This window comes from Cinclus cinclus, chromosome 1 (genome assembly GCF_963662255.1).
Source record: "Cinclus cinclus chromosome 1, bCinCin1.1, whole genome shotgun sequence".
Lineage (NCBI taxonomy): Eukaryota > Metazoa > Chordata > Aves > Passeriformes > Cinclidae > Cinclus > Cinclus cinclus.
The window spans coordinates 34,600,639-34,623,654 of record NC_085046.1 but is presented as its reverse complement, the minus strand read 5'-3'; the positions used below and the strand labels follow the sequence as shown (position 1 = coordinate 34,623,654).

Genomic DNA, 23,016 nt, shown 5'->3' with positions numbered 1-23,016 from the left:
GAACATGCAACTACACAACCCCATCTGGCTGAACCTGGGGCAACTAAATAACTGAAATAATTCCTCTGAGTCCAGCCCTGGGTTGTGATTACTGCTAGTCCTACAGATGATGGCCGAGCACTTGTGTGAGTGCTCCCTAAAGCCTTTCCCCTGTCTGACAACTTAAACAACAGGACTCTGCTCTCTCATGGATTGCTTGTGACATGCCAGAGCCATGACAAGCCCCAGGTTTGGGCTTGGGTATATTAAACTTTCCAGACAAAATAAGGATACCAACAGGGTTTACTCAGCCCTTAGGCTGTTGAGATTCCAAATATGTCTCTGACACATCCTGGATGTTCTTACTACTGTAAAGTGCCACACCATCTCATAAATCCTTCCCTTGAAGATAAGTTAATTTTCTTAGAACCTATAGAGCTGTCACCTCACCTGAGCCATGACTTTAAATTTTCATTACCCAAAATGCTTTATAATTTTACCTCCTCTTATGGCCCTTTCCTGTGATTTATGTGGTCTTTTGCCTGACAGGCTTCAACAGGATCATGTTGCCCAAATATAAATATTTCATAGCAGTATTACTGTCTTGCAGTCAAAATATTCCAGTTATAGTTCCACACAAAGGGTAAAAAGACTGGTGTCCAAGTTTGGATGACAAGTTTCCCCCCCAGTCACACTGCAGGCTGTTGTCCTATTCACCTTTTCAGAGCCATCTGATCTCAGTGTGTTGTGAAGTAAAGCATCCAGTCACTCACTTTTCAACAAGTTTGGAAACTTAGAAGTCTGTCAGCTGTCACCACACCTGGATGCATACACAGGGAAAAGCAGCACGTGCCCTCCCTTCTTCACGCTTCTCCGAAGAATCCAACAGACCTTGAAATAACAGAGGCAGCACAGCACTAGTCTGGGTCCTCCTGAGTGGTTAATAGCAGATGCACGTTAAGCTATGCCTAACATATAGCATAGTAACATAAATAGCAACATAAACAGTAATAACAGTAACAAACAGCAATGATTACTAGGTAAATATTCCTATTGGCTATGAAAATACAAAGTGTTTTTTTAGATTGAATGATAACCATGGATTGTGATGCTGCTGCCATTCTACAATCTATTATACAACGTATTTTAAAAATACATAAACTACAGTGAAATTCAAAGTGTTTTCCACTGATACCTCCCATCTATTCCTTTTATTTACTGCATTATATTACAGTATTTTATAATGTATGTTTTGTGAAGGTTTTTTTTCTTATCTAAACCATTTGTGTTTTGCTATCCATGTTTTTTCGTTGTTGTTGTTTGGCGAGCGTGGTCGAACGAAGCGCTGCTATCGTTAGTGGCTTGGCAGGACAAACCGAGGGCGGGGGCAGGGACAAGATGTCACCCGCATCACTTCAGCGACACGCCGGGATGGGCCGAGCCGGACAAAGGGACATGCGCCATCCTTCAGCTGGGATTTTGGGAGGGTGTCTCGCACTCCTCTGGCGCTTCTCCCGGTGAGCGCCGGCGGCGGACACCGGCACCTCACACAACCCCTGGACTTCGGCCCGCCCCGTGTTCGCCACCTCTGACCAGCCCCACGCAGCCGGAGCGCTCGGGGCCGGCTGCCTCGGGTACCGCGCGGCCCTGGAGCTCACGGAAGCCACCGGGGCCGCGGCCGGGCCTGCAGCGATCCCGCCCTTCCCGCTCCGCTCCCGGCCGGACCCGGGAAGGCCCGTCCAGCTCCAGGTCCCGCTCCCGCCCCCCGCGCGCCGCGAGCCTCACGCTGCAGGGCCGGCGCCAGGCCTCTGATTGGCTGCCCGCTCTGACCAATAGGAAGCTGTCCCGGTCTCCGCCCGCCGGCAGGGTCAGGGATGGGTCCCTTGAACCCGTTGCCTGATTGGGCCAGCCGCCTGTCAGTCACTGCGCGCGCCCTTCGCCCGGCCCGGCCCGGCCCGTTGGAGGCGGGCGGCGGGGCCGACATGGAGGGCGAGGCGGTCAGCGGGGCGCAGATCATCGCCCAGGCCCTCAGGGCGCAAGTAAGAACGCGGGGCGGGGACCGGCAGCCTGCGCGCCGGGATAGCCTGCAGCGAGTGCATGTGCGCGGCCGGACTCACCCCGACCGGCGCTGCCGCTCCCCCGCGGCCGGACGGAGAGGGCTCGCCCCGACGCTTTGTGGGAGGGAGGGAGGGAGGGAAAGGAAGGGAGGTTCCGCCGCACAGCCCTGGAAGCGGCCCGGCCCCGGCGCCGCCGTGAGCTGCTGATCCCGGGGAGGCGTTCCCCGGGCCGACGCCGATTCCCTTCTTGTGGAGAGCCTGCCCCGTTCCCGGCTCAGCCGATCCCCCCCGTTACCACCAAGCAATGCCGAGGTTCCTCTGCAGCTCTCCCCGTGCCAGCTGGATGTGCCTCCTGCGCCTCCTGCACAGCGAGGAAAGCTCTGTCTTGTCTCTGAACTCGAGATGCTGCAGGCCTGGCACGGCGCTTGGGAGAAGACTTTGCGTTTGGCCTGTGAAACATAGAAAAGTAGTTCAGTTGTAATCCAGATAAGCGTAGTCTTCTTTAGCTCTGTGTTTCTGTGGCACGGTACGTTCCCAACCATTTTTGGGAGGCTTTTTGCTGTTAATTTTCCGTGGAAGTGTGAAAACACAAGGTGCCATGAGGCATTTTCTGAATAGAGGAAGCTGACACACTGAGAATCAGCAAAGTCACATAGCAGAGATGTCCCAGGTAAGGATTGCTCAGCAAAAAGCACCAAACACACCTTGACTGAGGCATGAACCTTTGTCCCACTGCTTGTAGACTCCCAAAATCCAGGGCTTTCACAACCACAGAGGGCTGAGCTGCAGACACCAGCTGATGGCAGCTCTGTTTCCGCACTGACCTGTGAGTGTCTCTGTGATTATATATGTTACATTTTAGTTTTAGACTGCCTGTGTAGATAGCATGTCCGTGTTTGTCATGTGCTTATTAAAGCTGTCTTTTGAGGAAAAAACAGTCTGACTTTTCCATACATTTTTCTTTATAGAATATTGAATACATGTTTGGCATTGTTGGTATTCCAGTCACTGAAATCGCAATTGCAGCCCAGGCTGTTGGAATAAAATATGTGGGAATGAGAAATGAACAAGCTGTAAGTATATATCTGCAGTGGGAGCAGCCCTTTCCTTAACTGTTTTACAATGGAATGAAACCCAGTTTAAGTTTTCTTACTAGAAAGAATGTGGTCTCTAAATTTTCCTTTAAAAAACATACACAGGAGCATCCACTCTGATTTTGGAAAAATTGAGAACATTGGTGCATTGGGTTGAGTATTTCTTTGAGCCCTTGTTTTTCCATTTTAAAGTGGCCCCTCCTTTTCTGTTAAGAAACCTCAACATCATCTTCCATTTAAAAATGCCATTCTCCAATAAGGGGGCAAGGATAGAAAAAAAAAAAAGGAATTTAAAGACAGCATGTGATAGAGAACAAAAAATTATCAACGTTATCTCCTTCAAGTGCTACATTGTCAGATATTATCTGCCAGGTTTTGAGATGCTCATCCAGGGCTTTTCTGTAGCTTTCTACACATTTTCCAATATTATCATTCTCACTCCAACTGCTAGTATTTTAGTTCTTTTTAGGACTTTATTACCTACCTCATTACTTTTTTTGCCCCCATCTACATGGTGTTCTTAAGAGCCCAAAGAGGAAAGTGTTCCTGTTGATTGATAAAGTTGTTCTGACAATTTAAATAATTGCAGGTATTTTTCCCTATGTTATAAAAGCTCACAGAACAGCAAACCATAAAAAGTAACAATGCTTCCAAGCGCTCAAAATCAACCATGAACATATGCTTAGACTCTCTTATTTATGTATATATCAACTTTATTGTGTAGGTGTCAGAAATTAAGAGCCAAACTCCTCAGCATTTTGATGCTATGCAGCTAGTTCTGCATTTGTTTGGTTTCCCACAGTAGTAACTCTTTAATCTCAGTAGTTTCTTGGGTGGTCTGAGGTTGAAAATAATAACCTTGGGTTTATACGCCAAGGGTCGCTGCACAAGATGGGGAGCTGGCTACTGAACTGGTGGCAGAGCGACCAGCAACTTCCCATACCTGATCCACAGCAGTTACCAGCTTTTCTTAATTTATGTAGTTAATAACCTTTTGGATTGTCCCAGTCCTCAACAAAGTGTTGTTACAGTAGTTCTCCTAAATCAGGTGGTTGTGAGCTGTGTGTTTTTGCTGTCTAATCCTTACATTGTTATATTGGAATGTGAGAATTTAGATGGATGCGTGTCTCTATGGAAAATCTGTAACATATGAGAGGGGCAAATATATACAAATATGTTTATAAGGTGTACTTGAGTCTCTGAAGAACTGGGAATTCAGCACCATCTTTATATTCCTGTAGGCTGTCTAGCAAATATTGTAGTTTTACCTGTGGTTACTGACATGATTAATATTAATTTCCTCACATGTGTGTGTAATTAACAGAGAAGATTGCTTTGCACTGCCAAATGAGATGCTGTTCTATTTATTACTCTTTACTGGATGAAGGAGACAAAAAACATTCTGCTGATAAATGATGAGCTGCTTTTGCTTAGTGGAATAAAAACAGCACAAAGACTAATTTTAATATCAAAATGTCAGGATTTCTCTTCTTTGGGGAGTCAAAAAAGGATGAATGAAGTTGCATCTTATAATGAGTTTTGGTTTGCTCTTTATCCTCAGTGAATGATAGAGTAATTTCTTGGCAAAGGGTGAAAGGTTATATATAGTATATTCAAGATATACTCAGTATACACGCCATAGTTTTAAATGCCTCAGTTTTGTGGTCTGGATGTGGAGGATGTGTATACAGCTGCCTCCTTTATTGGTGAAGGCAGCTGTATATGATATATGGAAAACTAAGGGTTGTTTTTTTTCAGGGGTTGAGTTTCTACCTCATCTAGCCTATTTCTAGGCTAGATGCAGCAAAAGGATTTCCCTGTAGAAGTGGTAAAATTTGAATTAGTAGTGTTCATAGGAAATAGGGGCCCATAAACAAGTTAAAACCCAATAAAATCTCACCAGGATGGTGGTGGAGTCACTTAGTGCCATGTGCCAGTTGGCAAGATGGTGTTTGGTCACAGGTGGGACTCAGTGATCATATAGGTCTTTTCCAACTTTAATGATTCATTCTAACCTTAAAGCTCATTAAACTGCTGAATAGAAATACCTGATGAAAGCATGAAGCTGAAAGTTGCACTACCAATACTCATGAGCTGGTCTGCTGTGGCCTGTAACATGGCATGTTTACCAGGAGCAGTTGACCTGTATACGCCCTTTGAGCAGTGAAAACTGTGTTGCAATGTCACAGGGGCATGTGTTTTGTTGATCTGTCCTTGGATAATTAGATATTGCTGCAGTTGTTTTAAAAGACTGATAACCCAGATCAGTTTTAAACTTCAAAACTGTATGGGTATTTGTTAACAACACACATCGTTCATGTTAGTTCTTAATCTTTAAGAATAACTATCACTACATATTCAAAGCAACCTCTTGATATTTGTATCCTGAGTTAGTTTTGAGCATACAGTGTGCTGGAGTTGGTACAGCTGTCAAGGGAATTAGGCTTGGGAGCCCTCTGATAATGACAGCTGGAACCCAAGTGGGCATCTTATCACTAGAGTACTCAATTATAACTCAAATCAAAGCTCCACTCTATCTAAAAATGTAAGAGGCATGTTCTAAGGCCAGAAGCTTACTTTAAAAAAAATTACAAAATACTGCAAAATGAGTTATTTTTCCATTAAGTGTTAAAAATTGCTGATTTCAAGACAGGAGTATGAAAATATGAGGGAGTGGGTAATGTCACGTGAATTCTTGAGTCCTGTTGTCACCTGTAAACTTCTTCATCAGATATGGTCTTTTTACCAGTGAAATTTATATCCAAATGTTTAATATGACTGCAGGAATAGCTTAAAAATATACTCGAATAAAACTGATGATCAATTATGCTAATACATGGTGTAGATGTTGCTTTTGTGATTTTTATTCAAAACACAATTTTTCTTTAAATGTGTGGTACCGAAGTGGAGTGAGAAGTATTTCAGCAGCTGAGCTTGTAAAAGACAATCTCAAATCACCTAATTATTCCTTCCAGTATGAGATTTCAACCTTTTGCTTGATTTCTGAAATACAGTATTTCTGAAATACAATTCAGAATGGCTGCATTTCTGCTTGTTGTCTTTCTCTTGCAATTTTCTTCTGTGTTCATCCAGAAGGCAGTGGGAAGCAGAAGTTTTGTGTTTCATTCTGTTTGTTTTTCTTCCCTGGTTTTAGTTGGTTTTTTTTTAAATCTGGTTGATTTTTTTTCTTTTTTGAATCGCAAATAATCCTAATGTAATATCTTGTAACAACAGGAGGTTCAAATATGGAGAGAAGTGGAAAAGAGTCTTGAGATTTTTTCACATTAATCTTCATGGACACATCTTATATTGGAAAGGGCGAAATGGACCTGTTACTTATATTTAAGCTCTTATAGTCAGGAAAGAATCTGTACCTGCTTATTTTCAGTATTTTTGTTGAAAGTTGTGAACAAAATGTCATTAAATGTATACATAATAATAGTAATAGTATCGTTAACTCCAGTATTTTCAACAGGCCTGTTATGCTGCATCTGCTGTTGGATATTTGACTGGCAGGTATGTAAAGAGTGTGCAAATCTATTAAGAAATGTTCACTAGTTGAGAATTACCATTTTATTTCTCATAACCTGGAATAACAAGTATCTCTGCCTGAATTAAATTTCAGTAAAATTTGTGTTGAGTCAGGTGCATTTCATCCAGTGTGAGCTATCTTCATTGGTAACTGCTGATAAAGTGCATTTGAGAAAACTGCAAACATAAGTTTACCAGATTGAATATAAATAAATATTAGATGGCAGAGCAAATGTGATAAGAAGAATTCAGGAGCTGTGTTAGGATAAGCCTGTGTGTATTGCCCTCTTCTGTGTGGATGGCATATAATTGTTCACTTGCTTTTCTGGTTGGATTGATACAGCTTCACAGTTTCTGATTTCCATGTCTACCTTTAGTCATTCATACAAATTCCTAGCCATTCATGAGTTTTGGTGACATGAGTAAAACTTTAATATTTTATATTTCAGCACCTTGCTAATTTTTGTTGATTATTTTTGTGTGTGTTTCCTGTGGTCACTTTCCTTTTCTCTCTTCCTTTTTCTTTCTTGTATTTTCTGTATAGACCAGGAGTGTGTCTTGCAGTGTCCGGTCCAGGTTTCTTGCACACCCTTGGTGGGATGGCAAATGCAACCATTAACTGCTGGTAATTTAACTGCATTTTCCCTTTAAAATTCCAATAATTGTGTGTTGTTACTTGTTTCAGATGTTAAGCTACACAGTATTTAATATTTAACTTTTTTCCCCTTTCATGTAGATTATGAGAAAAGAATTCTTCCTTTATCAACCTTAAAATTAATTTAGTTACTTTTTTTGTATGCTCATGGATAAAGTTCTTAGCTTTGTCCTACCCTGTTGTGTATATATTAGAAGATCTACCAGTATAACTGGTTGTATGGATGTGTTTGAAAATGAAGTCAATGTTAGCCTGTAATGCTTTTGTGATCATGGAGATGATCTTAAAGGTGTTTCCTACATTTAAATTCATACTGCCTTTGAATTACTGTGTTTCATATGTGAATAAATTGACAACTGCATTGTTGAAATCCCTATTTGCTCCTCACACAGACATTTAGAGCAGTAATTAAGTACTGAATTAAATTATTTACAGAGGGATACTATTTACTCCTATAAGCCTTCACTGAGATGTGACAGCTTTGTCTGGTCTGCCACTGAAAGCTGTTCAGAAAGCTGTACTGAGGTATTTTGGGAAGAAGCTGTGGCAATGCCAAGCAGATGTGTTCACAGAACATAATGTGCTCCAGAACAGTGGGATCTGGAACGCTGAATTAGCAGTGGCTGATGGACAAGGGAAGCTCAATAATGGGAACACTAACAAATCAAGTCTGACATTTTGAAAAAAGTCCTCTAATGTTTGAATTATTTTTAAAAAAATTAGTTATTGACTAAAGTTTTGCTGTCACTATTTGACGTTAGATTAGAAAAGGAAGATTATATGCAAACCTTGCTTTTGAACAGTCAGGAGTTTGGTTATAAGAAATAAGTGTGCATGTAATTTACTTGTGGATTTGCAGGAGACATTTTTGAGGGTAAACTGCTTTTTCAAGGATAGAACCTCTTGATAGTTCACACTGAATATTACCTGCCATGCTGCTGCCTCCTGTCCTGTCTCATACTGAGCAAGATTTTGTACTTCAGTCTGGTTATGACAGTAGACTCCAAAGACAAGAGTGTGATAGTTGGTAAGATTTGGAGTAAACACAAGCGTGCTGAAGTACCATGCTCTTGCCCTGAAGTTGCAGTTATTTTTTTTTTTCAGTTTCCTGAAGTTCTTCTGCAAGTCCATAAGATTTCCCATTATTAGTTTCATTATAGTTAAGTGTTCTTTCTGTCTCACTGTTGTTTTTGCCTTGATTTTTAAGCACTGCTCTTCAAAATGTCTGCAATATTGTGACAGTAGCACAGTAATTTCCTGTTGGAAAAAACTTCCTTCTAGTTAGAATTATTTAAAACTTCAAGGGCAAAACAAATCTTTTCAAGATAAAGCTGTTGGAGTTGGCTTTCTAAATACTAGACCAGTTTTGTAATTGTATTTCATTATTGGAAAGTAGTAGTTACTTTGTTCATCAAACTATTTAAATAAATATGGAAAAGGCAAGTGAGAGGAGCATAGGGTTTTTTGCTGTCAAACAATCTTAGTAATAATCATTTTGCTGAGGGGAGAGAATAAGCAGAATAAAATATGTAGATCAGTCACCAAGTACATTTTTCCATAACAATTTTTCATGAAGGTAAGATACAGCCTGAAGTTCTCATTTCACTGTGCCAGGGGATTCTAACTGAGATTTTTGATTTATGGCAGAGAAATGGCCTGGTTATGAAGCTTGGATCTAGATACACATATCCCTGAGTCTTATGAATGATAAAATTAGGATTATACATTGGAATACCCTGCAAATGTTTCAGTTTGATATATTGTATAGATAAATGTAGTCAAAGGAAAGGCCATGTCTTAAGAGGAATTGTTTAAGAGAAAAAGCCTGGAAAGCCATAGACCCAACATTTCAATATAGTCTGGATGAATAAGGAGATTACTGAAACAACTTAATTCTGTTGATTCAGCACTTAGCATTTTAAGGAGCTTGACCTACAATTTGAATAAAAGATAGGTTTTCATTCACTGTAGGAAAATTATATTTTGTGGAAATCACAATAAAAATGTGCTCCTGTGGAATGTATAACCCTCATTCTAAAGTAATACTGCCTTTCTTGCATAGCTGTGAACTAATTTAAGTTCAGAACTGCTTGCAGGCATGTTAATTTTTTGTCTGTTTCTTTGGGTTTTGGAGATTTTTAACTAAAAACAAAATGCAGAGAGTTGTGCTCTCAGCCAGCTAACTTCTGCTCTGTTCCAAATTGTATACAAAGAAAACAATCTTTTTGAAAAATTATATCCTAGCTTGTTTCTTAGTTCTAGTGCTTTTGCTTGTTACAATACCATTCATAAACACACATCTTAATATTTTTTGAACCAATCAATACTTTTTAACTTACTAGGTGTTGTCATTCCCTCAAACCGCTGTGTCACCCCTGTTATCTAGCTTCAGTGAAAATTGCCTGCAATGGGATTTGGTTTTAGAACTTCTATCACTTAATATGGCCAAATTGTCCCAAAACTGGTGACCCAAAAGCTGCTGGGAAGGCTACTGGCTGACACTCTGATACTTAGAATCCATTTCTGTATCTATTGTAGAGATCTGTGGATGCTGTATAGATGTGTGTATACTTACGGGGGTTTTTTGGTTTTTAATATACTTTTCTAGGCCTTTGATTGTTATTGGAGGTTCTTCTGACAGAAATCAGGAGACCATGGGAGCTTTTCAAGAATTCCCACAGGTACACAGACATACCGATTTCTACAGGAAGGTTTCAGTTAAATAATTCTTGTGTCTTCATTATTGGTAGAAAAAACAATCCCAAACACTAAAATTTCCTTGCAGATCTTAAAATGCTGTTGATTTGCTCCATCTACTGGTTTAAAATTGACATTGTGTAAATACAGCAGATTGCCTGGGATTCCTACTCATGTTGAAATTCTTACTCTGTTTTAGGTTTTCAGCCAGTATAAATTACCTTTGTTTGTTCTGAGATGAACAAAAGAAAAATGTCCAAGAAAATAAACCAGCTTATAGGGGAGGGAAAAAAATGTAGCCAAAAAACTTAAGCACTCGAGGGAATGAGTATGGTTTTGACAGATTTCATCAGCTGCTACTGCATTTTTCTATGGGGAAGTTTCCATCTTGTTGCTTTTCATCTGGCATTTCTTTAATTTTATTCATATTGAATTGAGATGGAAATGAGCAAATCACTTTGATAAATCAATACAATGGTTATTTGCCTTTTTTCAGGTTGAAGCTGGCAGGCTGTACAACAAACTTTCTGTTCGCCCAAGCAGCCTGGAAGTTATTCCTGCAGTTATTGAAAAGGTATGAAAAAATACAAAATTAACAACAGAATATCAGGTAACTCTCTGCTGTTGAAGTTTTGAGGGCTTATTTTTGTATAGTTGTTACTCTAACTAATTTGCTCTGGCAGATAGGAGGTGATGGTTGATTGAGTAAATTAACAAGTGGGGAGGTTCTGCCTTATGAACAATGCTATGGAATAGGCTAGAGCTAGATCCTAGTCCAGTCTGATGCCTACAGATCCCTGCTGTAGTTTTTGTTAGCTTCAGACAGAGTTGGAAAATTTTTGTGAAATAAATGCTTTTAGGGAGAGATACAATAACTAGAAATGTAATGCTTCAGCTGTTTTTCCACTGTCATGTGAAGGAGATTTGCAGGGGGGCAGTGGAGATGGTTGTGTTTAGGGTTTGAGTTTGGTAATTGCTTTTTTTGGGGGTGAGAGAAAACACATCCTTATCTCAGTGCTTCAGAGAGGATTAGAAAAGCCTCTTGGTACTGCTGTAGCTGCCCTTCAGCCATGTCAGCCTAAATTCTGGATACAGTTATACTGTTTCCAGAAGTGCAAATTCAGCAGAGCATCTACCTGCAATAGAAGAAGTGGGATCAAAAGTAATAGGAAATGGAGACATTGGTTTTCTTGGTTTTACTCTATTTGTGCTACTTTAAGTAGAAATCAGCATGTATGTTTAATTTTGTATCTCCATACAACAGCTAATAATGCAGTTGTCTCACGGCAAATTAAACAAAGAATTTAGAGTCTAATACTGTACATGTGAAAGGCTCCAGCTGGTATATAAGAGAAAGTATATATAGCTGCCAAAACTTTATTTTGTTGGTATAAATCAATCCATGGGAGCTTCCACTATTGATGAATCAGCACAGTGAGACTGTGCTGAAACTTGTCTGCCTACAGAAGAGTTTTCTTGCTTTTTCTAATATAAATATTTTTAAAATCCTGTCAAACAGTGATTAAAACTGTGTTTGTATGTTTTCTAGGCTGTAAGAACCAGTATGTATGGTCGTCCAGGTTCCTGCTATATTGACATACCTGGGGATTTTGTGAATCTTCAGGTGAATAAGAGCTCTGTCAAGTGCGTAAAGATTACATTCATTATTTTTCAAGTCACTGAACAAAAGATAATTAATTTATAGGTTAATTTCATATTTTATTTTCCTGAAACAAGAAAATCCAGCTTCTAAATGTAACTTTCCATCATAACATGATACAGATTACAGTTTGTAATGAAATGTGCAAAAAAGAATGAGTTAATATGGTAATATAAAGATTTCACTCTGTAAATCTCTGAAGCAACACTACCTACAAGATTAAAGAAACAAGGAGGGAAAACTTCAAAGCCTGTTTTGAAAAAAATATTTCCTGTTATAATAAATGCTGTAACATGGTGTGTAGCCACTGCAGTTCTATGCTAAACAATAGGTTTTGTCTTTCAGCATTTCTTGTTTTGAATTTTTTAAAGAGCCTGTCTTGTTTTGCTTGGCTTCAGGTACATGGAATGCTGCCTGCCACCTCCTGTCAGCATGGCTGAACACTCTGCTGTATCCAAAGCAGCCTCTATCATTGCTCTTTCCAAGCAGCCTCTGCTCATCATTGGCAAAGGTAGAATGTTTTGATGTAGCTTTGAACTGTGCATGTTCAGGAAAAGAACAGTGATTGCTTTTCCCCTGAAGTGTTATCCATCTTCTTTTTAGTCAAACAAACAAACCAGCCAATAGTAAAAATACCAAATTCTTTGGAATTTAATGTTAAAATTTGCTCTGGTTTTACAATTTTTTTTTCTTTTCTGTAATAGTTTATTTCTCATCTAATTTAAAGAAAAATCAATTGATAAAATACAAGTTTATGTAGAAAATAATCAGATAACTGCTGTCTTTAATCCAAGAGCCTATACCAATGGATCACTTCCAAAATTCTGAACAATTTAAATTCTATTAAATTTAATTCTCTGTCTGATGCTCTGGAATATATAGCAATAATCAAGAGTAACCAAAGGTCATTTTTCTTTTGGTTCTTGCTCAAAGTGTCAGCCTACCTGTGTGGGGATATACAACAACACAGCAGGTGCTGCTGCTGTTGCTGTTTTACAGACTTTTCATTGTACTCTGCCAGTGTAATCAGTTCCTGGAGATAAAGGGTAATTATTCTCTGTGCTGGTTCATTTCTTTTGTGCCTCCTTGTGGAGTGTTAACCAGAGCAGTGGTGTTTCTGTTGAAGTTACAGGTCAGCTAGGAACAGAATTAAAATAACCAGCTCATTTAACCCGGGCTGTTTTTCTGCAGATGTGGGGAATGATCTCTGTGTTTAATTAGGGAGTGCAGTGATTGAAATTAGATGGATCTTATGAATGATTAGGTAATGAAATTGAAAACAGAATGTAGATCAGAAGAGACTATGTTGTTTTTTTTCTCTCTGGATACACATGAAGAAAAGGGTATTGTTTGAAAGGGAAAATTCACACCTGTTGTGTCGATGTCAGCAAATGAGAATATTTAACAAATATACCTGGGCTTTGTGCTATATATTGTTCTTAGCAGCATTTTGGAAGATTTACAAAAGTATATTCTTCAGGATTTAAGACTCACACATTCAAGCCATTGCGCAATTATTCCGTGTTGCCTGGGCAAGCTTAATTCAGCAGCCATGTACTGCTGCAGCATCACAGGAAATGTGTGCACAAACATACACATTTGCAAGGACTTGTTTGTGCTTCTTTCTTTTCACTAAAGGCTTATGGTAGAGTCTTTGGGCAGGTTGTTATGGAGCATGTGGTACAGCAGCATGCATGGGGTAAGCAAGAAATGACATGACACAACGTAAAGGTCATCTTGTGTTGCTGCTGCAGAAGTCTCTGTCCCATAGTACCAAACTTCACTCACTAAAAAAAATGTCATTTTAAATAAACAAGATCTCCTATTTCTTCCTGCCCTGATTCATAAAAATTGATAAAACAGTTCAGCTGAAGTATTACAAAAACATTAAGGAAACAAAACTTTTTGTCAAAAATACATGAAACCGTAGATATCTGTGATTTGGCATTTTTAATTTTGAATTCTTCAGAATGAAAAATAACAGGCAGCTTTCATAATGGGAAACAGTACTCTTTCTGCCATAATGTAATCAGCTTAATTGAAGTTCAAACAAATACAATTTGTTTCTGTAGTATTAAGCAGTGTCTTTCATTTCATTCAGGTGCTGCTTATTCACATGCTGAAAACAACATCAGAAAGTTGGTGGACCTTTGTGGACTGCCTTTTTTGCCTACACCAATGGCAAAAGGAGTAGTTCCTGATAACCATCCAAACTGTGTAGCTGCAGCAAGATCAACGTAAATATAAAGCAAAGCTTCTAATCCTAACAGCTGAGAAACAGCTAGGAATTTTGGTGGTCCAGAGATGCCAGGGAAGAGAAAATTCATACCACTAAAATTTTTTCAACTACGTTTTGTGCCTCACTGTAGAGCACCAATGATCTTGCTGGGAAAGGGACAACAAATTTAAGTGGATCACTTTAGAACGCTGACCAGGAAGATACTGAGATATATTATATTCTGTAGTGATGAAACCTATGGCAGGTAGATGTATCAATGTTGCTAGTGTGTATTTCGTAACATAAAACAGAGCTGGCAAACAGTTCATGTTAAACATTTAACTTTGTGCACTAGACAAACTACTTCTTTTTGCTTTAACACCATAAAGAAAAGCTTGAACTGCCCATGTTGTAGCAGAAGTTTTGCCAGCTGTTATCTCTCTGTGGTGTTTACAATACCCTATAACTAAATTGCACTTTATTTATAAAGAAAAGTAAGATATTTCAAACTACACTGAAAGGCTATGTTTAAATATGTAATTTTTAACAGGGGTTTTTTTTTTTCTCTTTTGGCAAAATTAATGTGGATGGACTCTTAAGAACTCTACTATGTATGAATATGCCCAGAGTTGGTTTGCAGATGGAGCATTTATATACTCTGAAAGTAAAATGCTGTCCATTGCTGAGCATCTTAGCTTTATCACTGTTAAGCATGCTGCTAGGAAGAATGGAGAATAAAAGAATATACCAAATAATTGTCTGCCTATCTGAAAGGTAAATTAATGAGAGACTAAACTGAGAGGCCCTAGGAGGTACAATCTCCTAAACTAAGACATACAATCTTAATTTGGCACCTACTGTTGCCAGTGTCACAATAGTGAGTCTTTTGCTTTAACCTCAGCATCATTTTAACATCTTGTTGGTCTCGTAATGATTCCTTTCCTATATACAGTGTAATATGAAAATAGTAATTAATTTTCTCTAAGTTCCTTAACTCAAGAATGGCTTGGTGATTGGCTGTATAAAAGGATACAGGGTTTTGGGGCTAAGCAAGTAGCTTAGAGGAAAGACAAATTATATGTATATTCTGGGGTTTGCTGTGGTGGGTAAGATTGCTTCTAATTTTGCAAAGACTGTTAAATGTAATAGTGATTTTTTTATCTGGTTCTGTCATTTCCCTTTATTAGGGCATTACAGCTTGCTGATGTAATAATCTTGCTTGGTGCAAGGTTGAATTGGATTTTGCATTTTGGTCTTCCACCAAGGTATCGACAGGATGTAAAAGTTATTCAGGTAAGAAGGAAAATTATTATCACTTAATGGAAGTCTTCTGTGTTCTAACATTGCCCAGAGCAATTACTGTAATTATTTTGGTAATGTATTTCATGGGGCAAGTACTGCCATATGGTCAGTGCTGTGTGGTGCATATAGTTATGGTAATTCTCCAGAAATACTTATGATCTCTTTAATTATTGTTTTTACTTCTTAATTTTTTTCTAAGAATGTTTACAATATTGTTCCTAGTATCAAGAGCTTGGTACTGCTGTGATGAGGAGGGCAGACATTTCCATACAGTTGACTAATACAGGGTTAGACTCACAATACTGTTATGATCTTTGGAGCGCTGAAATTTCTATTGAAAGAAAACTGTCTTTAGAATTGTGGAATCTTTCGTACTGCTGTCTTGGCTGAATTTTTCTGAAGAACAACTGCTTTCAGATCCTGTCATAATGTAAGAGCTCATTCACTTGGAAAGTAAATAAGAGGAAGAAAGACTATTTAACTAATTAATGCATTTGACAGTCTGCCAGCTCTTAGAAAGAGAAGTCTTTAAATGGTGGCCTTAAAATCACCTCCCCAAGAGTCTGTGATCAAATGGTAGTAGTTGATCCAAGATGTTGGCTGTCCTGCTTACACTGACCTGGAACATAGTCTAAAGTTCCAAACTTTGCAATGGCATTAATTTTTAAGCTAAATTTTTAAAAATACACCTTATTATTGCAAATACTATTTTTGCAAATAATATGTATTTTGTGTTTCCTCTTCCTAAAAAAAAATTAAAGAAAATATCTTTTCATCTAATTTTTTTTTTACTATCAGAGATTTGTATTAAAATACTAAGTTAGTTCATAGTCTGTATGACCTGGTGAAAAGTAACAGTTTATGTAACCTTAGAGGGCTCATGCGTCACTGATAGATTTGCTTCAGTAGCTGCAACTTATGTTTCAGTTTCTTCATGCTAACTAAATTCTTACTATCAAGTAGCATACAGTTTTCTCAGTGAAGAAATTGCTGCTTTGTATAGACTTCATGGGTATACCTGGGCCTAGATTCTTAGCTCTCATACAATATTGTGACAAAGTTCTACAGTATCTGCAGGACTGGAAAGAAGCAAGGATAAATATGAATTTTAAGGATATATATGAATTTTTATTAAAATAAGTATGCACCATAGTGTTTTACTTTGTAAAAAGGGTTTCCTGATATCACGTCCAGGGAAGTTACCTGTGCAGCCAAATAAAGTATGAAGACAGTGTTAAGACATCTATGTATGTTAGGCCTTGTTCCTCACTTGAACTGAAAAAAAAAAGTTTTCCTTAATATCCTTGAGTAAATGGTTGTCCTTATTTTTGAAATAGATTGACATTTGTGCAGAAGAGCTGGGGAATAATGTAAGGCCAGCTGCAGCTTTATTAGGTGACATAAACACTGTGACTGAGCAGGTACGTAATGTCCCGTGTCCTCTGGTTTTGTCCTCAATTTCCTCTGATTCATGTGAAGTAAGTTGCCAGCTAAAAAGAAAAGGAAAAAAAAACCCAACTGTTCAAGGAAAACCATTTTCAGGCAGTATATTCACATTGTATATCCAGTCTATTCTCAATTATATGTTTAAAATTCTCATTATTGTTACTGTAGTTGTGCTGGGATTGTTCGTGATAATGTTGTTATTGATGCTTTTGTTGTCTTTTTAACATGTTGAAAGACCCCTCTGCAACATTTCAATATTGTTCCAGCTCTTAGAAGAATTCACCAAAAGATCATGGAAATACCCTTCTAATTCAGAGTGGTGGCAGAAACTAAGGGTGAAAATAAAGAACAATGAGGAAAGATCAAAGGTAGTATGACATTAAAGAAATTAAATGGTTTCTTGCTGTAACAGGCATGGATGCATTGTCAGTTTTCTAACTGGTTTTTTATCCAACCTCATCAATTATTTCTCAGTAAAGTCACCCAGACGTTGAAAATTTGTACCATTTTGGTATAGGCTTACTCTTCTTATGTTTAGGAACTGTAAACCTTAGAGGTTAAGCAGTCCATGGTTTTGTACAAATTCAAACTAGAAATCATTACACTTTGGGATTGGATTCTTAAAGCCATTAGTAGAAGACCACAGCCAGAGCTGCTGTATTATAGTGTACTATATATAGTGACTTCTAAGCAATGGACAGATACTCCAAGTACTCCAAGTGGACAAATTCTTATTTTTCTTCTAATTGTAATCATTGTTTGTAATTGTGCAGTTCAGCAATGCTGGTCTAGGTTTAATCTATGCTAAAAGCTAGTAGCTGTTAGGACCGAGACCACAGATGCTTGGTATAAACCTAACTTTATGTAACTCATATTCTGCAACTTCAGATGCATGTTCCCAAGACTGGGATCTAAAATAAATTCGTTCTAGCAGATTGCTTTTTTGAATTGCCTCCCAGCACACAGATGACAACTCACTTAGGGTTGTCAATAGTCAAACCTGGGTGCAGAAAAAATTCATGTGCCTCTTGGGTTAAACTGAGTTTTAATATCTTCTGCTAATGATAGACCATTGAAAGGTTGCTGAGCTTGTTGAGCCTCTGATAAAAATGTTGTGTCACCAGGGTAGATACAGAAGGAGTGACTTTGATGTAGTGTGTGGAAAACCAAATACTCCAGCCTTACCTAGCAGAGTGTATTTTCATTTCCATCATTATTATTTGTGTCTCTGTTTTGCACCTTAAATGTATTTATGTGAGTTACTAATATATTTTCTTTTTAAGGGATTAGCATTACAGAAGTCTCTGCCTATGAATTATTATACAGTCTTTCATCACATCAGAGAACTGATACCCAAGGACTGCATTTTAGTAAGTGAGGGAGCAAATACCATGGACATTGGACGAACTATGCTTCCAAATTTCTGTCCCCGTCAAAGGTGTGGTATCTTTTGTTCTGACTCAGCGGGTTACATTGCTGCATAAATGTTTTCATTTAGCTAAGAGGAATAATGGTTTGGAAAACAGAAGTATAATATGTTGAGAGAGGAATTAAGGAAGGTTTTCCACTCGCGTACTGATGTCCTATCATAGATTTTAACAATTCTCTGCATGCTCTGCAGCAGAATGGTGCTAGCTATTCTCTCTCTTGTGGAAAGTGAGTGTTGAACATTGTGTTCAATTCCCTGACTTAGATGTTTGTTTCTGTGTTCTGAATCTGTGGTAAATATTGATGAAAAATAAAAACAATCTTTGGGATTCTCATGTTGAAAAGAATTCATGTGAAGAGTTTTTCTGTGGAACGCTTAAAAATGGGGAAAACTTGATAATTGGATTATATATTGGGCATGCTTTCATGCATGCCTAAGATGCGGGTACTCAAAATACTGCTTTGCAAAAAAAACCAAAACCAGCAACCAGGAAAACCCATGTACTTCCAGTACAGCTGGGGGACACAGTAATGTTGCTGGTTGTCTCTTCAGACTGCACTGCACATATCTGAAAGCAAATTTGAGCAGTTAACCCTAGAATAATCTAGTGCTTTATGTACTTTTGTATCCATTATGGGCTTCTGACTGAAAAGATCTAACTAAATTATAGCTTTCAATTTGATTCCAAGTGGTTGAACAGAAGACTAAAATTTGGACAGCAGTATTTAATCAATGGCTTTCAGACTAATAGTTATATTTCCAGTGAATTAAATATAGAAATATTTCATGTTGTCTGTCTCTACAATAATTGAATGTTTTTGAAATACTGTTACTATGCAAGCTAAAAGCATATGAGAATAGTTCTTTATTGTAGCACTAGTGTGCAAGAGTTTTTCATTTTAATTTGATTTCCAATATGTTTCTATCACTTAAAACATTTGCAGCTTTATGAAATGTTTGGCTGAATATAATAATCTCTACATGTGGGATCTCTTTATACCAATTCTTTATAAAACAGTATTTGAATACTATATGGCAAAGTATTAAAAGTGAAAGTAAGGCACCATGGATTAATGGAAGAGAAGATTGAGTAGAAATAAAGGGATAGTAATTCTGTATTCTCTCTTTAGGCTTGATGCAGGCACTTTTGGAACCATGGGAGTGGGGCTGGGTTTTGCCATAGCAGCTGCAATGGTAGCCAGAGACCACACACCTGGAAGGCGAGTTGTCTGCATAGAAGGGGATAGTGCTTTTGGATTTTCTGGGATGGAGGTGGAGACTATCTGCAGGTAAGTGGTTTTTTGTTTTTTTTGGCTCGAGAAGATGCTCTTCAGGGTCACTCTAACTAGAAGACTTTTAACTGCTGGTAGGTGGAGTATGCATAAAACACATGAAAACAAGCCAAAAAACATACATGCTCATTTTTTATGTTGTTGTGATCTACTGCTTTACCAGTGATGATTAAATCATATTTCAGATGGACATGTTTCTTTTTCTTTTTGCTTGCAAAGAAAATTGCACTCTTAACAACTTACAGAAGGAGACAAGTATTTCAGAATTCTTCCAAATGTGTCTTTTTTTAGATACAATTTGCCAATCCTGATTATCGTAGTAAACAACAATGGGATTTACACTGGTTTGGATGCAAATTCCTGGGAGGAGATGTTAAAGTTTGGTGACCCTGCTACATGGTAAGCATCTTCAAAGTATGTCCTGTTAACTATGGAAAAAGTGACCAAAATGGTAATTCTCTTAATTTTTAATGCTTTGTGATCCAGATTAAAACTACTTTTATAAAATCAATTTAGCCCTGGGTTAAGTTTCATGTAAGTAAGAACCAGTTACCAAAAGCAAGCAGCCAAACAGCCTATTCCAGCCTACTGTTTGCACAACAGTGCAGCAGAGAGATGATTCTCTATTAGTTTTCTCAGGTTCCTGCAGCAGTTCAGCCCACACAGGACAGAGTTCACAGTGGACTAACGTTCAAAATCCTGATAATCTTCAAAATTACCTGAGACTTGAGTTCTGAGTTTACACAGGACTTCTGCTTCTGAGCTGCAATCTCTGTACAAAGAGAACTAGGCTAAAGCTTTGCTGAGGAATGTCCCCACAAGATAAAAATTAGTATGGTACCCTATAAACACATCTTAGGTGATGCAGGAACCATAGTTCTTTCAGCCCAGAAGAATTCATCAGACCAGCACAATAATCATCTTGCACTTTAAAATTGGTGCTAAAGTAATTGAATTAGTCAGCCTGGCAGTTTTCCCATGCCATTAATCATGTTTTCCATTCTGTTACAGTGTACCTCCTGTTTCTCTCCTGCCAAATGCCCACTATGAGAAAATTATGTCTGCCTTTGGAGGTAAAGGATATTTTGTTAAAACACCGGAAGAGTTGCAGAATGCTCTGAAAGCAAGTGTGACTGACAAGCAAACACCTTCTCTTATAAATGTAATGATTGATCCACAGTCTGAGAGAAAGAAACAGGTACGTATGTGTTTTCCTTTCTTTTTCTGCAAGTTTCATGGTGGTGAGCTTCTGAAAACCTTAGGGACTATCACCTAAACCACAGAGGAGACAGATGTTTGCAAGGCAGAAAGATTGTTCTTATGTTTGGGAGATGGAGAAAATAGGTCCTTTCACACCATGCCATCTGCTTTCCTTGCTATCTGCTTGTTTGGGATTTTTCCCCACTGGCTGTTATTAATGTATAGTGTCCTTAATGACAGTTTCCAGAATTTAAGGTTATTCCTTTTCATTCTAGACCAAAGGAGATGAGACGTTTTTGAGCAGTCTTTATATCCTGTGGATTCCCTCTGGTAGTTAACTGTTCCTCTTACTGTTTGCCCATTCTGATGTGGTTTTTATTTTGTGTTGGTTTTTTTTGTTTTTTTGCTTCCAGGAATTTCCCTGGCTGACTCGTTCTAACCTGTAGTAGAAGAGGAAGATGATGGTGGCGCACAGCAGCGTGTTAAACAAAACTGAATTGTTTTCTGGAAGTGGAACTGATACAACTGTATTTTGCAAAGCCATTGGAACAAAGCGGGGTTTTAGAACTGCTTTTAGAGGAATCTTTAAATGCTGAAATTATGTAATTGTAAAATGAGAAAGGCACACGTGACAATACCAGGCCTTCTAGCAGATTGTACACAACACTGATGATAAAATTATATACTTTTTCTTTTACTCAGAGTAATACCCATTATTTGTGAATTAAAATCTTGAATGTTCAGTTTGAACAGAATAAAGTGAGGGTTTTATGCTGTCTGAAACATAGAAGCATCTGACAGTCTACAGTTATAGTAGCTTGATTTTTAACCAACCACACCACCATTCTATTTGTTAAAAACTTTGTCCTCTAAGGATCAAACCAAAGCATCTTGTGAATAATTCCTGATTGGCCTAATTATGCATCAAAGCCCATTGCATTGGTAGTAGCTTCCTAATTTTACAGATTGATTTTTCAGCTTTTTCTGAATGTAGAAGTAGTGTGCTAAAAATGCAAGACTTACGCAAGGGCTAAGCTTCTGTCTACTGAATTTGTTTTTACTAACTGGAAATTATGATGATTGTAGGAAAAGAAAATCCTGGATTTTTGTTTGAAGCTTAGCTCTTCACAGACACCACCATGTCTGTAGACTGAAAATGTGGCCATATTTATTAGTGAGATTTCCAGTATGAATAGATTGTAAATCAGAAGCATCTTAAACAAAACATTACCACCACTGAAATATCTTCAGTGACACCAACAAAGACCACCAAAAAAAAAAAACCCGAAATGAAAGCAAAATTTTAAAAAATCCCTCACCAGAACAACAACAGTAAAAACAGACTGAAGCATAATGCTCATTATGGCTGGCATCACAAAGCAACCAGCAGTGTCTGTGCTGTGGCTGGTTAATTGTAGAAAAAAATGTTCTTCATGTAACTGTATAGAAACCTGGAGTCCCACCTGCAATGTGATGCGGAGGTAACATTTAAAGCAGATATTTGGCTTGCCTGGCATTCTGTCTACTGTATTTTAATTTGTTGCTGCACCTGACAATCTGGCTTAGAATTCAGACTTTAAAAATTAAGTAGCTCTTTGTCTATGCTTCTGTCATGACCTACAGCAGCTACTATGCAGTGTACTCTATAAACAGATTACTTTATATTTATATCTGTTCTTAAATGCACAGGTTCTTTGTTACATGCACAAAAAGGAATATTCTGTTTCTGATTTGGGTTTTGCTTACTTTATTTTCTATTATTCCACTGTCAGTAAGTGTTAGTTATCTAGTAGAATGCACTTGATCTAAGGAGAGGAAGGACTGGGCTGGCAGGGGATCATGGACTACAGTCAGGTTTGTTGCAAAAGGGTTGACTTATTGGGTCTGGCACTTTAGTTTGGGTCTGACCCAAGGGAATGGGTTACTGCTAGGCAGAGGAATGTAGGAATGTCTCTGCACACTAGTACAGGGAGATAATACGTGAAAGAAATAATATTTGAAATAATCTGAAGTGCAAAAGGATAAAATCCTAGAATGGATACAGCTCACAAAAAAATTTAAGGCTGCTGGATTGCTGTGTTTTCTCTCTGCAAGATGAAACAGTGTTGAATCTTGATATTTTGTTTCATTCTTCTTCTTGTCTCACAGATTAATTTTATATGTTTCGGTGATTAAGTACAATCTGTTATGATGGTGTAAAATATCTGTAAGAGTTAATGCTGGAACTGACCACAGGGGAGATAATTTGCATTGGATAAGCAAATGTAGAAATTACTGTTTTATACTTGAAAATTAATAAAAAGTGATTTCCATGCTGTTTCTCCTTTAATGAGAGTATTTGAATTATGTCAGCATTTGGTGTCATCTCTTGTAAATAGGCTTACATTTGATTTCCCAAAATGTTGTTGAATAACTACAATAACGTGCACAATTTATTTGAATAAGTCAAGATGTGG

General features: G+C 38.1%; 1 protein-coding gene across 4 annotated transcripts; it reads left to right on the top strand.

Moving 5' to 3' along the window:
* The first annotated feature begins 1,942 nt into the window (after positions 1-1,942).
* On the top strand, positions 1,943-22,879 carry HACL1 (2-hydroxyacyl-CoA lyase 1). 4 transcript variants are annotated; one of them, XM_062496074.1, is made up of 17 exons: positions 1,943-2,018; positions 3,005-3,109; positions 6,606-6,646; positions 7,206-7,286; positions 9,925-9,997; positions 10,510-10,587; positions 11,563-11,657; positions 12,072-12,184; positions 13,775-13,910; positions 15,079-15,184; positions 16,531-16,614; positions 16,906-17,007; positions 17,923-18,077; positions 19,199-19,357; positions 19,652-19,759; positions 20,372-20,558; positions 20,974-22,879. In XM_062496074.1, the coding sequence occupies exons 1-17, from the start codon at positions 1,962-1,964 to the stop codon at positions 21,004-21,006; spliced, it is 1,713 nt and encodes a 570-aa protein (XP_062352058.1). In that variant the 5' UTR covers positions 1,943-1,961; the 3' UTR covers positions 21,007-22,879. The 4 variants fall into 4 exon arrangements, with proteins under 4 accessions (XP_062352058.1, XP_062352066.1, XP_062352075.1 ...); XM_062496082.1 differs by lacking the exon at positions 7,206-7,286; XM_062496091.1 differs by lacking the exons at positions 10,510-10,587; positions 16,906-17,007.
* Positions 22,880-23,016: the final 137 nt, after the last annotated feature.

What these genes read in the sequence shown, in the direction of transcription:
- HACL1 (XM_062496074.1), top strand. Translation starts at nt 1,962, where the DNA reads ATGGAGGGCGAGGCGGTCAGCGGGGCGCAGATCATCGCCCAGGCCCTC. An exon ending in GTAGCTGCAGCAAGATCAAC is followed by an intron (nt 13,911 to 15,078) that starts GTAAATATAAAG and finishes TCCCTTTATTAG; the next exon opens with GGCATTACAGCTTGCTGATG. An exon ending in AGTCTGAGAGAAAGAAACAG is followed by an intron (nt 20,559 to 20,973) that starts GTACGTATGTGT and finishes TTTTGCTTCCAG; the next exon opens with GAATTTCCCTGGCTGACTCG.